The sequence below is a fragment of the Polistes dominula genome, unplaced genomic scaffold, assembly GCF_049000335.1.
Source record: "Polistes dominula isolate Pdom_NZ unplaced genomic scaffold, Pdom_raw_medaka contig_49, whole genome shotgun sequence".
Lineage (NCBI taxonomy): Eukaryota > Metazoa > Arthropoda > Insecta > Hymenoptera > Vespidae > Polistes > Polistes dominula.
In genome coordinates, this window is record NW_028300914.1 from 3,413,180 (window position 1) to 3,430,969 (window position 17,790).

Sequence of the window (17,790 nt, forward strand, 5' to 3'; positions counted from 1 at the left end):
GTTAAGAGATATCAGAAACGTGCTCTCGTTTTAACGGAATCACGAAAGTATTTGGGTCAGCAATTCGAACGTATGACCGAGTTTCATTCTTGTCCTCTCGAATTCTTTATCATCGAGGTTGCTAATATTTTTTTTTTTTTACAATCACTTTAACATCTTATCACGCGAGAATATTCTTTGTAAAGGAATATAATAATAGGTTTATTATTATTTTTTTTTTGACTGTATTTATTTGACGTACGAGATCTTACCTTTGCCAGCCAGGTTATCGTAATCATTTGAAAAAGGTAATATTCGGTTTTTTTTTTTTTTTTGAAATAAATTATTTCCATCGATATATTATTGCGGACGAGTGTATTGCAATTCGTAAGGTACAAATAGTACAAAGGGTATAAGAGTACAAATATTGCGTTAGGAACTAGAGTATGCGGACATAGAAAAAGTACAGTTTAGAGACGTGACATATAAAGAGATATCTTGCATCGTTTTTTTTTTCTTTTTTCTTTCTTTTCTTTCTTGTTTGTCGTTTTACTTTATCTATCCATTTAGCGAATATCATCGAAATATAATATTCGTGACTTCATCTCGATGAAAGAAAGACTCGCGACGAGACCTTGTCATCTTTTTTAGTTTTTTTTTTTTTTTTTTACTTTAACAGGTGCATCAAGAATGTGCATTAAGAATGTAAACACAAAATCAACGGGAAAAAAAAGAGAAAGAGATAGAGATAGATTAAAATAGAAAAGACAAATTATTTGTACTTTGAAATACGAACTACGAAGTGTAAAGATGATGAAAAATGATGATGATGAAAGATGAAAGATGAAAAAAGACAAATGTATACGAGATTGGATCTCGTCGCGAGTCTTCAGTTTAATAAAACGTTAACGTTTTCTTCGCGCGTATTATTTTTTTTCTTTTGTTCGTTTGTTTAAAAATCTTACATCCGATGTTACAATAAATATTATAATAGAACAACGCAATTATAAATATATATATATATCATAATAATATATAAGAAGAGAAACATGTCGACACAACTAGTCTAAACACCGAGAGTATCTTTTCCGTATTTACAACCGTCCTTAGACTAGTCTAATTATATATAATTTACAAAAAATCCGATCGTTCGTTCCAACTGATTAATTAACTATATATTATATATATATATATATATATCGTCATTGCGATAAACAGTACGTTATTTAAAGCGTCTAGCACGAAACACGCATTTAACTATTAATGTTTCTTATTATAATATACTCTTACTACGACTTTCTACCCTTTCTCTTATCTCTTTCTGCCACTATGTGCAAAAACATAAATACACGCAAACGCACACACACACAGACAGACATTCTGACACTTTCATTCAACGTTAAACACACATACTCATACACATATAACTTGTATCTTATTTCTTTCTTTCTAACATTCACGTGAGATTTTTTTTGTTTTCTCTCTGGTGTTCATTAGTAGAATTTAATAATAATAATAATAATAATAGAAATTATAATAGTCATAATAATAATAATAATAATAATAATAATAATGATAGTAATAAAGATTCGAGTAGGTAATCGCATCTCGATCGCTATCGATCTTGATCCCCATTTTTTTTTGGACAGCACTCTCGACGGATTTTAAGGCTTCGTGATATGATCAGCCATTGTACTCTGTTCCCATTATTATTATTTTCTTTTTTTTTTTATTATTTAACTCTTTCTTTTTACTTTTTTTACTTTTTACTTATCTCTGAACGATATCCTTTTTTTCTTCTTTTCTCTTTTTTAATTTTAATCTTTTTCTATTTGACTATATTATATTATATGTATTTTTATGTATGTATGTATGTATGTATGTATGTAGTGTACATATTTATGAATTATTTATATCTCGAGAAAATGACGACGGTTTATCGGTGAGAATGATAGTGGTGTGAAATGTAAATAAAAATGAACTATATTTTAAATATATATATTTTAACTTTATATTATAATATTAAATATTTATATTAAATCGTATATAGTTGCGTGTGTGTATCCATCCTACGTGTGAGCGTAGAAATAAAAACTAGACACGTGCTATAGAATTCGAAAAACAAAAAAAAACAAATAAGAACGAAATAACGCGAATACGTTTATTATCGTATTTAATTACGGATCACATAATATGGCCGATGATATATTTCATCTAAGAATAATTTATTAATATTGTTTATAATTATTATAATCTCGACTATCACTCGCAACCCGTTTTCGTGGATACTTTTTCCATCAATTTATCTTTTTCATTCTTTTATCTTTCCTTTCTTTCTTTCTTTCTTTTTTATTTGTATTATTAATTATTTTTTATTTATTTATTTATTTTTTTTCATTATTATTATTATTTATTTATTTTCATTTCTTTAATTTTCGAAAATCACTAACGTGGACGCGACAAGTACTATTTAAGTTGTGTAGTTTGTACTACTTGGAAGACGGATGTCCGTGAGAGCGAAGAAAATGATTACCGATGATAAAGATGATAATAATGATGATTTGATGATTAATTAATTAATTATTATTATTATTATTTATAGGATCATAAAATTGAATAGGTATTACGGAAAAAAGGGGATAACACATTGCGATATTATTCTCCTTCGTGTTAGTTCTTATTAAACGAGATTTGAATACGAAATCGTTATTTGAACAAGTAGTTTTCTTTTTCTTTTTTTTTTCACCGTTTACCATACCCCACATGGTCATCTAATTGACAATTCCGACGAGTATTTAAAATACCGGATCGAAATCATTCAATAAAATCATCCTATCGTATCTACGTACAATTCTATCTAGGGAACGAAGTATAATATCGTTTCCGACGAATCGAACGATCGTTACTTTGAAATAATAATTTGATTCGTGATAACGTGAAAAATGATGCGATTTACGCGTTACGATGACGAAAACGAAAGATACTTCGCTTATTATTTTAAAACTAAGTGGGTAGATAGAGGATGGGAGAGGGTGGGGTGAAGGATTTCAGGAAAACATTATTTCGGAAGGAATATTATCGTTGAATTAAATGAAATACGATGCCGGATCGTTTTCAACTATGGCGTCGAGTTTGGCCGGCAAGGTTTTGGGTCGTTGAGGAGGGGCCGTGGTCTTCCAGACGACTTCACGGGACCCCTTACGTCACATATAGGTTGGTTTCACCTTATACGCTCTCTTCCACACTTCGCAGAGACACACCGTACTGTGAAACCTATAAAATATTGCCAATGGCATGGAAACGTGCGTGATAATGGTCCATGCCCAAAGACCGTAAAAATGCAACTGCACCGGATGCGATTCAGCTCGTGACTTTTCGAGAGTATTGATAGCCCACATAGCTAAATTCGTAACGAGAAGGAACGTGACGATTTCTCTACCAGGTTTTCTTCTTATTTGTTTAGCCGTAGCCACGGATCTTCTCGATGCGTCTAATATAAAAATTGTTTGACAAGTTGTTTGTACTACGCTGGCTAATGCAGTTACCAATACCAGGACGGTGTGTTTCTCCAAAGTAAAGTGTCCACCGATGATCGTAAACGTCGAATAAATGAACATACCGGTTTGCGCTGCCACTAAAAGTATATTGTCCAGTTCCAAATTCCTACCACCGTCGTAACGTAATTTACGCATTTGGAACATTCCTATTAATGTTCCTAATGTGGACATTCCGTAAAGGGTCAACTCGCAAACGTTCACTTCGGTTACCGCTAAGCTTACCAACTCTGGACGAGATATTAGGACGAAGAATAGTATTAAGGATATTATAGTTAACACCAGAATAAAGATGCCGACGAATAGACCTTTGTGAGCACGGGCACAATCGACGCTGTAATGATGCGGCGATCTTCTGTCAAAAACGTTCATATGTTGTATTATTATTATTCTTACACAATTACTAGAATCAAACTCTATTCGATTACCTGTAAGCATGAGCGTGATGACGCGATCCCGGTGGAGTCATTGTTTTGGCAAACATCGTTTTAGATATGTTCTTCCACATGACGTAAAGTATGGCTGCACATATCAAGCTATATTCTATCGTGCAAGGAAAAAGAAAAGGGCTGGCATCCTGTACCAAAGATCCCATGATATTCGTTCTTCTACATTCGAACATATGATGTGGACCCTTCAATCCTCTCGGTATTCTCACGTGTTCACCTTGATGAATATGACTTTGTCCACCGAGATGGAATCCACCCTTTATACCTGAAATTATTCATCGTTACGTTAGTGTTGTGTTTCGGTTATTTGTTCTACCTACGACAATATATGTGAAACATTTTTATTTTACCTAGTCTATGAGAAATCCTTAGAGAATTATTCTCCGGATTGTAAAAAGTTAAAATCTCATGCTTCGTTTCTTGAACCAATACGTTCAACCAAACTGAGAGATTCGTACCGATCATGTGCATCAGACCGAAACGTGCTACTATCCGATGACGATGAACTTTCATTTGCTGCAACATAAAATCCTTCAATATTTTCGATTATTACTAATGTTTAACGAAGTATAGATCAACGGAGAAAACGCGTTGTTTTAAACTAATCTACATAGAACGTTGATAGTTATGATATCGATCTCGTTTTTCTAATCGATTCGTTTCTCATTTCGCTTTTCCGAGCAAAAGAGAAGATCAAAGAAGAAACTTGCTTGGGGTAAGAGTGGTCTCGGGGTTGTTCACCCTTCTGTTTCATTAACCTCGTGGCCGGTTTTCATCGATGTATAATCAAGCATATTAAATACACAGTTATTATATTACAGAAATATACAAGGGTGTTGTGTGTATATCGATTAAATATATTATTTATTTTCGCGTAAAGAAAAAAACCAAATCTTTCGAAATAAAAAACAACAAAAAATATTCGTTTGATCTCACCTCGTTGTTCAAAAAAATGAAGTACATTTGTATGAAGATGAAAGCCATTCTAGTGGCAGGTGTTAAAGCTAGCATGATGTTGTGACACTTTGTGTTGCGTTCCAATTCGAAATATTGGCCAAATTCAAGGCCGGAATATATCATCGAGCCAATACCAAAGGCAACGGCACCCATTCGAAGATAAAAACTACCATAATGTTGAATCGGTCGTATTATAGGAATATGAGGATATCCTGCATCAGGTGCATCGCTGTCACCCCCAGCACCGCTCGATGATCTTGATGAATCCAAATCGCATACCTCCTTTTGTTTTTCTACGCGAATAAAACAAAAATACAATTCATTGTATCAACTATAACCTAACGAACAAACAAACGAATAGTATAACGTGTCATTTGAATTTTAAAATTTATTTGCAATTATTTAAAAAAACAACAAACAAAATGATGATGTAACTTACTTGACTTTGGTTTGCCATCCCTGAGTAGCATACCGTACATGTACATGAGAAAAATCATGCTACCGAAATATAAATAAAGATAGAAAGCCTCGTAGAATGACGGTGGTATATAGGTTGATATCACTTCCGCCATGGGAAAGGCGATTCCCATTACGACGAGAAGTTTTCCATACAGGGCACTCAGGGTCGTTGCCAGAGCGTCGCTGCGTCAAAAACGGAAATTGAAGTTGAAACGAGGCGTGCGTCTTTCTCGTTTCGTGAACGAGACGAGATGGGAATGGGTATGAGGGGTTTGGGGATGGAATGAGAGAAAGAGAGAGAGAGAGAGAGAGGATTAAGAGGGTGGAATGAGGGGAGAAAAGCTAGGAAAGAAATGAGGGGGGGAACTAAACCGAAATAAATTCGCGTCATTCCGCGTTTACGGTTTTTTTTTCTTCTTCTTTTTCTTCTTCTTTTTCTTTTTTCTTTCTTTCTTTTTTCGTCTGGCAAATCGTATGCGAACGCGACGAAAAAACGTTCATAATTTACGACTTTCGCGAGAAAAAAAAAGACAGAGTGACAGTGAGAGTGAGTAAGAGAGGAATTTATGATATATATGTATATTGAAGCGTATATTTCAAACCGTAACGATACCCATTGGACACAAATACATCTCTCCAACCCCCGTTTAAGAATTGGCTCAATTACGCGTAATCGCGTGCCTCAACTCCGGTCCGTGTTTAATTCCTAAAGTACCGGTAATTGCAGTACAGACGTCCGTCAGGATAACGCGGAGGATCACGTGAAATTTCCGTGGTTGATATTAACCAAGTATAACCCACCCACCCATCACATCACCACCCTTCTTCCAATTCCTACGTTCTTCATATTCCTATATGAATATGTGCGAATTTATCTACCGTATCCGTAGTTTTTTCTTTTTCTTATAATGGAAATCAATAGCTAGGAAAATCGAATGATATTTTAAAAATATATATATATATATATATATATATATATATATATATATATATATATAATTAGATTTATAAAAATTGATTATCTACTCACCATCCAAGATTCTTCCACTTGCGATCGTCTGTTACCTCGAGAAAGGTCGGTGCCGGATAACAAACCGTTGGTATCGGCTGAGAGGAACATGGTAGAGCCAATGCATACTGAGGTGACCGATGATGGGCACGTGAGGGTGAACTACTACTGTGTCTAGACAGTGTTTCCGGCGAAACGATTACCGCAGATGGCGAGGCCGGTGATGGTAAAGCTGCTGGCAATCCTGGCCAGCTAAACAAATTCACGATTTTTTTGTCTTATTTTTTTTTTATTATATATAGTACACATATCTTTCTTACATACGTCTTAATTTCCACCGTTTAACCAACCAATCACGATTATCGTCGTCTACCAACGCGAATCACGGTTCCTTTCATTTCTAAACGACTCTAAGGGGAACAAAAATCCTCTTTGTTAAAAGAAAACTCTTTTTGATTTATCCAATAGGAGTTTTATTATTTTTCATCCTCCATTTTTTTTGTCATTATCGAATTTCTATCGAAAAAAAAAAAAAAGAGATAATTCGTCCCTCTCGAGACAGCATGACTGTACTATCATTTTTTAACGTTCCAGATCGATCGTGCTACCACTAATTTTATTTTGTTCATTTTGTCAGATTAAAGAGAGAAAAAGAGATAGGTAGTTGGGTGGGAGGAGGAAAAGAAATAGAGGATAGAAATAGACAAAAAGAAGGAAACATTAGTCCACGGTAATTTCTCGCATTGAAACTTTATTTCAATGGGACATTTATCTGTCATTTGCACGCATACTTCTTTCTCTTTCTTTCTTTCTTTCTTTCTTTCTTTCTTTCTTTCTTTGAAAAGAACTTATTATAACTTTAACGAGATTACTCTTATCTATGAATTTAGAACGAGTTTAAATAAGATGAAATAAAATAAAATTTGTTTGAGTTTGAATACGAAATAAAGATAGAAATTAATTACGGGTCTTTCATTATTTTCTATAATACGAATACGTATTTTATATCTACGTGTCTAAAAGTAAAAAAATAAAAATAAATAAAAGAAACAAATAATGCAATCTCGCGTGAGAACTGCTCGTTATTGTCATACCCCTTCCCCCCCCCCACCCCTCCGTCCCAAGAGTGTTGTATACACACGTAGAAAAATTAATGAAATTTTTAATATCTAGACGACCAAGAGAAAAAAAAAACAACCCTCTATTGCGCATTTCAGTTCTCGTTGCAGCTTATAACTGAAATTATGGTAATAGAGGAAAGGTTTGATATTAAAAAAGAAAGAAAGAAAAAAAATGTGAAAATACTTTTTGTTACGTCAAATCTCAATGGGGAGAGGGGGGGGGAGAAGAGGAGTTGAACAAGTCGCTGGAGGTTTGCTTTAAGGTCAACACGATGTGTTATAACGTTTGACACATTACATTGACACTGGCTGCAGGAAGAAACCTACTAGTACTGATAGCTTATGCGAGTGTCATTAGATGACGTAGCAAGTAACACTTTCTACCACCGTTTATCTAATAATAATCCTAATTTATTCTCTCTTTATACGTGACACACTCGATGAATTATTAAATTTGCAATTTTTGCTGATAATAATAATAATAATAATAATAATAATAATAATAATAATAATAATAATAATATTCAGGAATAATATTTTTCTCATGGAAATTTCACAATTTTTCTATTTAGGATATCAAATCGATCGATAAGAAATTAGACATTTTTCGAACGAATCTTCAGATCAATGAATTATTGTATAATGATTCTATAAATGGAATTTGAACTCGTGATTTAGTATCTAGAACATTTACTTGAAAAAATTAGGACGTATCTCGAAAAAGCATCGACCAATGTGATTCGTCAGTTAAATCCAGGTCAATTGTATTACAGATAGAGAGAGAGAGAGAGAGAGAGAGAGAGAGAGAGAGAGATAAAAGTATATTTGTCGTGGACGATTTAAACGTTCCATATAAAATCTTGCAAAAAAGGAAATCGAATTAGTATCAACGATATTATATATTTTCAATTTAGAACATCCCCTAGAGAATCTTATTTTTAAAGTATGTAATATTTAATATCCGAACTACATTCGAATATTATTTCTTCCTCGATCAATATTTTCTTCTATACATTTTTAACGAGGTGTAATAAGGAATAAGATCAATTAAAAAAAAAAAAATAAAAGAAAATAATAACGAAAAAGCCAGACGTATATAGTATAAGTCAAGTTGACTTAATTTTGTATTTTTTCTTTTCCTACGTTATTATACGAATACGTGAAAATGATGTGTCGTAGGTTCATTCGAAAGGACAAACAGGTATACGACAAGTTACGTAAATAAATATACTAGGGTTGGATACTTAAGTATACACATGCATAGTAGTAAAAAAAAGTTGCATGGTATGGTGGTGGTGGTGGTGGTGGTGGTGACCTATCCAATAGAAGCAACGTTCTTTCATAGTAGGTTGGGAAAGAAGCTTTGAGGAGTAAGAAGAAGAAGAAGAAGAGTACCTCGTCCTTTTGACGAGGTACTCGCGCGACGAATTCACCACGCACGCACACCCCCTAACAGGAGGAGGAAGAAAGAAAGAAAGAAAGAAAGAAAGAAAGGAAAAAAAAAGTGCTCAGGTTTGGAAAGGGGAGAGGAAGAGAAGGAGGATTTGGTGCGAGAGGAAAGGGAAAGAGAAAGAGGAACATAGGGCTCATCTCTCGTGTACCTTCGAAGCTTTTTGAAATAATCACGTAGTGTTGGAGAAGCAGCCGAGCATGAGAGGGTGCTGGTATAGGGGGAGGGCAGTGAGGGGTTGATTCACCGGTTGAGTGCTGCTCCTCTCATTGTAGAAACGTAGCATGTCCGTGGCTTGAGAAGTTACCCTTCCCCACCCATCCACCCTTTTCTCTCTCTTTCTCTTTCCTACTATTCGTTCTCATTCTCCTCTCAGGGAATCTCCTGTCCTTCGCAAAAACCCTTCAGGCTATCCCTCAGGAATCCTTCTTCTCGTTCCTTTATTCTTTTTTTTACTCGTACGACTGCAGTTTTACGAAAGTCACATTTTGTTGAATTATTTTCTCTCTTTTTATTTTTGTTTTACAGGTGTTCAATAAATTGAAAAAATAAATCCTCTTAATAGTATCATTTATATTGTTTCACTATTTTCTTTGTACGTTTGTATATAATTCTTATTAGAAAACGAAACAATATTAACTTTGTTAAATTCTCTTTTCGGTCCAAACCAAAAATTCAATAAACCTTTATTGGTTATTTTTTTTCTTTTTCCCCCCTTCTAAAATAGAACAATTTTATTTTCTTTAGATCTTCTTCTATTATTCCAAATTGACCATTACTATTTTTTATTACTATTATTATTATTATTATTATTATTATTATTATTATCGATAGTAACCCTTTTTCACCGACAAGGGAAAAAGTTTCTTCAAAGCGAAGTTTCCTCTTCCTCTTCCTCTTTTTCTTCTTTTTGTCGAAATAAACGGCTCTCTTTCACCCCTCTCTCTAAATATCTCTCCTCGAGGAGAAATCCTCTCGAAAGTGCTCTTTCTCTCTTTCTCTCTCTCTCTCTCTCTCTTTCTCTCTATCTTATCTCCCTTTGCTTCCTACTTTGTAATCCGTTTCGCGTTAAGGACCAACGATCTCATCGATTCGATCGCTTTTTCAGGTTACTCTTCAAACCCTTTTCACTATCATCATCGATTCGATACTTCAAACGTCTTTTTCATACCTCCTCTACATATATAAATCTTACTTTAACCTACCATCCATTCACATACACACACACGCACACACATCTTCTCGTATACATACGTGAGATAACGCGTGAAATTATTATTCTATTTCATACTCTTATTATTATTTTTTTTTTTTAATACAACACAACCACGACAAAGATAAGAAAAACGTATTAATGAAATATTTTGAAGATTATCAAAATTATCTGATCTCGTTTGAATGAAACGATAGTTAGAAAGAAAAAAAAAAAAGAAAAAAGTAATTAAATAGGAAAGAAAATGGATGTGGGAGGGAGGAGGTAGATGGAGGAATTACGTAGAGAGAGTACCTGAGGGAAGTCTCCTTGATGAGCATATCCGTGACCTTGAGTAGCGATTTTTTTTTCTCAGTCACCTCGTTGAAAAGGATTGGTAAAAATGTATTAGAGATCCCTCAGCAGCGGATGACACAATCACGGCCCTCCGGCTCGTGAGACGATACTCTCGGACCCCGCATTACAGACTGAGGCCCTCCTCCTCGTCATCGCGAACTAAGTTCGTAACTAGTCTCATATATCTTTTATCCTATATATATATATATATATCTTTCTCTCTTTTTTCTCATTCACCCCCTAACCATTATCTCTGGATACACCACGACCGTTTGATATCGAGCTCGTTAGCCACAGATGAGATTGGCAGTGCCGTAACCTACGACTACTGGTTAGTGGTAGTCTTCTCTTGGTAACATCATTTTCACAAAAAAATAAAAAAAATAATACGATTCCAGTCGTGATCTTTTATTTGTATTTAAGAAATTGAAATTGTATATTATTTTATACGAAATATTGTTAAAAGGGGTTTTTGATATCATATAATAATTTTTTGTGTAATTTAAATAAATCAAAATGATTAGTTTTCGAAGAAAGAGGAAGAGCAGGAGGAGGAGGAGGAGGATCTTTTTTGATCAAATTTTGTCTTATTGATCAGAAGATTTGTATAAATTTGTATAAATGAGAAAATATAATCATATAGTAATATAATTTTCGAATAAATATTTCGAGAAATTCGATAACCCGTTAAAAACTTAACCGTGATTAAATTAATTAGTTGAAAGGATCGTTGTTGGAAAGGTTAGTTTGAAAAAGGTAGATAGAATCGATTTCTCATTTTTTCGATAGACAGGTTCATCGTCTGACTGGAATTTTCGAATATTATACTTCAGGAAGTTTGGAAAATGGTCTCTCTACAGTTGCTTGAACAAATTTACTTTAACAGTTACTGACTGGGAAACGAGTTTTCAAGACGAACTATCGTTAGTACTTTAGTTTGTTGATTTATACCTATAGTTAAAGTTATCTATACAGGTGCATATATGTATATATGTATTAAGTATGCGTCTCCAATGTGTATGTTTCTACGTTGATTGAATCTGCATGTAAATCGACGGAATAAGCTGCTTTCCGGGTAGATCGAAGAGAGAGAGAGAGAGAGAGAGAGAGAGAGAGAGAGAGAGTGAAAGGGGGAAAAGGGGAAGGGAGTTCGGAGGTGAGAGGGTTAAGTCTACTACTAGCTCAGGACACTTCACCGGAAGCAAAAGGGATGCTCTCTCTCTCTCACACACACACACACACACACACACACACACACATATATATAAACTAAATATATATATATGTATGCGAAGGTCGTTCGAAAGCCATAACGAAGTGACAGGTCAATATTAACCTTCGCTGATGTTGGAACGTACGCCCTGGCTTGCTCTCCTATCTGCGAGTTCCTCTTCGATATCCGGCGGAAGTAATCGAGTTCTCTATAAACGAGCCGATCGAAGTTAAATCGATCAAGCGAGAGATGAGAGAAAATGGCAGTAGGATTAATAAATCGATCAATAGATCGATTTGTTTTTCGGCTACAAAAAGATTGGGTGAGGGGAGCATAAAATACACGGATAGTTTAGGTATAAGGGGGATAGTGTGGGTGGACCTTTTCTAGATATATATATATATTATACACCTATCTATATAGTAGAAGGTGTTGTTGTTATTAGAGAAATGGATAGTGTAATTGATATTCCAATATAATAGTTGGTTAGGGATCACTCAAAAATCGTTTTACCGTAACCGCTTACCTACAAATCGTAGATTTGCACCGTGAGTACAGATGAGGGGAGGAATACGCGTTAATCGTGGACAGTGATTAATGTCGTGCGGGAATGCGAATGGTCCACGTACACGTTCTGAGAGAGAGAGAGAGAAAAAGGGGTTGGCAAACGTGAACGTGGGCTGTATAAGGGGAACATAATTCGCGTCACGATGCCGCGGTCAAAGTCATGAAGTCGGGATCGATATACGGAACAATTCAAAACAAAAACAAAACGTACGGATGTTGAATAAATGTTGCAAAAAGGTTGTAATGCATTTTTTGTTTCTTTTTTTTTTCTTTTTACTTATTAAATATTTAAATAGAGAAAATTTCTATACGCCTTTTTATACGAATGTCGGGTAGGTCTAATCTTTTTAGCAAACACATCGAGGGACCAAAGTTTCAGTATATATATATATATATATATATATACATATTTCTTCCTAGGTGTACTTGCACCGGTGATCGTTTTTTTTTTCTTTTTATTTTTAGCAAGACTCGCTCAAGTTTAAGCAGCAAAACGAAGGGGTTATAGCAAGAAAAACTTGAAGAAATGGAGAGGTCGACAGCAAGCAAGCAGAAGTAAGGGGGGATCGTTAATGGTCGGAAATATTGATAACGAGTAAAAGGGGTGAGAAACGCGTGCGACGATGATACGAAAAAGAAGTGGGTGGTATTAGCAAACGAAAAGAAAATCCTTGAACTACTCACTCTTGCCTAGTTGCCGTGCCTGCAGCGGCTGCTGCTGCGGCAGCTGCAGTTAAGAAATTTCCAACACCTGTAGTCGTTGACGACGGACTAGAAGTTGTCATGACGGTAGTCGTATTCGTCATAGTGATCATCATTCCGGTCGTTGTCATCGTCATCATAGTCGTGGTCATCGTCGTCATAGTAGTCGTCGTACTTGCTATGCTAGCTTTATCCAAAATATCCATACTAATTACAGGAACGTCGGTGATACGCGAGGCAGCATCCAATGCTGCTGCAGCTTCCTCCTCCTCTCTCAATTCTTCCGATGCTTCCTCCGGTATGGTGGTAATATCCTCCATTAACGGTAGGTCGCAACCATTTTCGTCCAACTGATTTTCCAACAACGAATCACAATTGTCACCTGGCCTGGCTACTTCTTCTATGTCCGAATCAATACCCTATTAAAAGTAAAACAAACAAACATAAAAATAAATGAAGAAAATAAGCAATACAACATTTGATCGCTACACCACGTTATACTGGGACCGATGACAATTTCATCGAATACATTGAAAATCGATAAAGTTCGAACTAACCCCTTCCCACATACTATATGATTCTTTCACCATTCTCCTCCGATAGTTAACTGTCTCTATATGTATTTCAGTCTTTATCGAAGATTTATTAAAAGTCAGAAAATGTCATAGGGTTTTCTTTTTTCTCTAAGAATGATTATATCACCTGGTGTATGATATTTTTAACAAAATTTATTCCGATCAATGGGATAGAATAATAATAATAATAATTCCTATGAAGAGGATAGTCTTTCAGTAAGAGCAATGATAGAAAAAATGAAAAGAAAAAAAAAAGAAAAAAACAATCTATGAATGTATATAAAGAGAAAAAAAGATATGATAGGAAGTAGGAGGTAGCACCCCCTCGACGATATTAAAATGGTATATCCTGAAGAGCTAGAGGGGTTCTTTTAATAACGTCTAGGAACGATCATCTCGTGTTAACGAGCTAACGATAGACGATATCACGAGGATGCCAAAGGCAAAAGCAAGGTATCATCCTAGTTGCTGTATATACCTGAGCGAAGTCCATGTAAAAGGAGTCTCGGGAGTCCGAGCTTCCACGTCGAAGCCGGAGGCTAAGATCCGGTGAGCTTTCTCCCATCTTGCTTATCTTCTTTCTCTGTCTCTTTCAGTTTCACCCCTCTCTACCCCAACAGTAGCTAGCTAGGTCTCTTCTCTTCTCTTCTATCTTGCTTTCTTCTTCCGTTCTTCTTCTCTCTCTTTCTCTTTCCTCGTACTTCTCTTACACGCTTTGGCTCATCCACCCCTCTCTAACACCAACCCCCTTTGTCTTTTACGAGCTCCTTACTCCACGGACGGGGAATTCTAAAGAGGGTTGGCCCTGCACACACGATCCACCGGGTTTGTAGCCTGAAAGAATCGCCCTTGAATGACAGATCGCCTTTCCTACCATCGAAACGAGGCTTCTTTTCCTTTCTACTCGTTGTCGTCGTAGTTAAGAAAAAAAAAAAAATTCAAAAAATTACAGAATGACTAGAACGAAATTCAAATCTACGTTGATTAAAAGAAGAAATTATATTTGTTTATAAGTAGATGATACTTTGTATTAATTAAGATATTAGGTATTGTGATTAAAAATAGAAATGAAATTAGAAGGTGATATACCTACCTCGAAAGCTCATTTGCCTATTAACGTAAGTTCCTCGTTTCATGGTCCATCGGCGTTTGGTTGTTGTTGTTGTGTTGTACACACTATGGATGCTGGAGTTCGAACGTCAATGAACGTTATTCCAGCGTACGTATGACATCGTTCAGAACGCCATTCCACGTTTGGACCCTTCTTCACTTCTTCGAATGTTTTACGACTCCTACGCGTGACATCAAATGTTTCCTCGTCGGACGACCCCCGTGTTGTACGTCAGGGAAATATTCGTTATACTAAAAGATATCAAACATTTCTCTCTCTCTCTCTCTCTTTCTTTCTTTCCCTCTCTTGTATTTCTTAATTTTTCTTTTATTTTCGTTTACATTTCCTTTCCTTCTTACACATTCGATACAAAATTGTATTATAATTCAATTTGATAAGATAACATCGATGATGATATATTTGTTGAAGATCTTTTTTCTTGTATTTTTTACGAAACAACAGAGTATAGAAGAGAGAAAAGAAAATGTTCTATTTCCTGATAAACATACATATAATAAATGCGTTTCCCTTTAACAGGGTAGAAATATATACACAGAGAGGGTATAGTTATAGCAAGCTTTTCCCAGAATTCCGCAGCGCAACGATTTTCCGTCGTTTCTGTTACGTGCAGGGAAAGGCAATGCATTTCCCATAGCGTTCATGCTTCCTGGTAGTTATGTTTTTATATCGACAATACTGCCTTTTCATAAACTTTCTTCATTCGACTATACATACACTATATATATATATATATAATATACAGATACATATATATATATATATATATATAATAGAAATTCTAGTACGCCCTTATCTTTCTATAGTCACGCGACAAGATATAAATTAAATATGTATATGCATATATAGGTGTATTATATATATATATATATATATCTCAATAGAGGCGTGGTTGTAAAAATTATTGACACTTGTTACATACAAATTGTCCTCCCGTTAAATCGAATTACGAGAATTCGCCGCCAACCGATTCGAAAAAATTTCATATTGATGATCCTAAAGTTTTGATTTTATTTTTTATTATATACTTTTATTTTTTTTTCTTTCTTTTATTTACGGCAGGAGGACATTTGTCCGATCGGCCGTGCCAATGCAAAATAATTTATTTTAATTGCTAAAATATATTTATCAAAAAAAAAAAAAAGACATAAAAAATAAATATAAGAAAATAAAATTCGATGATAGGTGATAGTATCTGATTCGATTTTACACGAGATAGAATTTTGAATAATTACCGAACGAATTTTGAAGAAATAAAAATAATACAGAGTGATAAGTTAAAAAAAAAGAAAAAGAAAAAGGGAAGGGGATGAAAAACTTACGAGGAAGTCGTTGAAGGATTCGTCGTCGGCAGGACGACGATGTTCTCCATATCACAGAGAATCCCACCTCTCCTCCCCACGTCACCCCCCGGTCTACGGTCAGTTTCGTTTTCACTTTCATCCACTACCGTGTGTCCATTCAAGCCGTTCAAGGACGAGCGCGGCGTACGAGGATCCGTCAGCTTCCCTCCACTTTTCCGATTCGCCGTTGCTCCATATTATATACGTGCTTTACTCTATATCTCTTTTTCTCTTGTCAGAGATGAAATAAATGAAAGGGAGAGAGAACTTCTCGGTGGATGACAAATAAAAAAAAAATGAATAAAAGAAAACAATTTGAGGGATGAAAATCCTACTACTTTTACTACTACCCTTATTATACTACTACTACAACTACTACTACAATCGCTACTACGATATTATACTATTATATATATATATATATAGTTAGGTACACGCACGCGTACTTTTCTCGGAATCTCAATATTTTTGTTTACAATTATTTACGTAATTATATATATTTATGTATATATCTACTATTTTTTATTTATTTGTTATCCCTCTCTCTCCCTCTCTTTATCATATTTTTATTTAATCTCAATACATTTTTCTACCTCTCACTTTCCCTTTTTATCACCCTCTCCCTCTCTATTTCTCTTTCCCTCTCTGTTTTGTATTTCCGCATTCACCGTGCCTTATCTTATGAGAAAAAAGACTCGTAAAAAACGACTAACTCTCTCGTAGGATTGTTTAAAAAATAATAAAAAAAAATACTAATCGACGAGACGATAAGAACTATTAAAATAAAATCGGCGTTTTCGGTAGACGCGTAAAGTCGTATCGCGGGAGACGACGACACTTATTTGGCAGGCAGCAACCCCCCGAAGGGCGCGCCACGCGACCCATCGACATCCTCCGCGAAAGCCGACCGAAAGCCGACCGAAAGCCGACGACGAGCGAGCTCCTGCTGCCGCCGTCGCTACCGATGGCCCGGGCGTCCGTCCGGCGTCCCGACGACAGCGCCCGGCATGCCGCCACCCGCTGATTCGACGATTACATCCCCCACCATTCTCTACTACACCTATCTCTATCTATCTTTCTCTCTCTCTTTCTCTCTCCTTCTCCTGTTCCAGGACCGTATATATGAACCCCACTTTTTTTCCTTTTTTTATATCACTTGCTTATCTTTTACTTTTTTTTGGTTTTATTTTAATGGTACCTTTAGTTTTTTCTTTTTTATGGTTTTTTATATTAGGGCAAACACCTAAAGCTCGTACGTTTTTTTTTTTTATTAATATTTGCAAAGTAAATTTTATAAAAACAATACATTATGCAGTTTGTAACACAATTAATGCATGAACTTTTGATTCATCCTAATATTTTCGATTTTATATACATATATATATTTATGAATATGCATGTGGAGGATGATATGTGAAAAGAAATGAATAAACGAAAGAGCATGCGCAGATAAGTCATTTTTTAGGAAACACAAGGGGGATGGTGCTCACGAAAAGCATCCCTTCGCGCGGAAACTTAATACGACTAATGGCGTGGAAAAAGCCGAACGAACGACCGATAAATTACCATCGTAATTCTATAGAAAATCATGCCAGATAAAAATCGATGAGACTAACAGTCTCCTCTTATGTGAAAATTTAAAGAAATCTTTTTTATCGTCTTTATATGATACGAATTTTTTTGTTCTTCACGTTTTTTGCACTTGTTGCATTTACGTGAGTATAATATATATAT

The 17,790-nt window shown here is 35.2% G+C and overlaps 1 protein-coding gene across 7 annotated transcripts; it reads right to left on the reverse strand.

Annotated features, from left to right (window-relative positions):
* Positions 1-337: 337 nt before the first annotated feature.
* LOC107069017 (proton channel OtopLc) lies at positions 338-17,048 on the reverse strand. Of its 7 annotated transcripts, none has more exons than XM_089169777.1 (11): positions 16,650-17,047; positions 16,036-16,279; positions 14,678-14,946; positions 14,063-14,418; positions 12,992-13,428; positions 6,429-6,659; positions 5,379-5,581; positions 4,919-5,232; positions 4,333-4,513; positions 3,962-4,247; positions 338-3,888 (listed from the first exon to the last, which is right to left on the reverse strand). In XM_089169777.1, exons 4-11 carry the CDS (start codon positions 14,147-14,149, stop codon positions 3,183-3,185), a joined length of 2,445 nt encoding a protein of 814 aa, XP_089025903.1. In that variant the 5' UTR covers positions 14,150-14,418; positions 14,678-14,946; positions 16,036-16,279; positions 16,650-17,047; the 3' UTR covers positions 338-3,182. The 7 variants fall into 7 exon arrangements, with proteins under 7 accessions (XP_089025903.1, XP_089025902.1, XP_089025900.1 ...); XM_089169776.1 differs by having other exon boundaries at positions 16,036-16,287; XM_089169774.1 differs by having other exon boundaries at positions 16,036-16,323.
* Between the last annotated feature and the right edge of the window lie 742 nt (positions 17,049-17,790).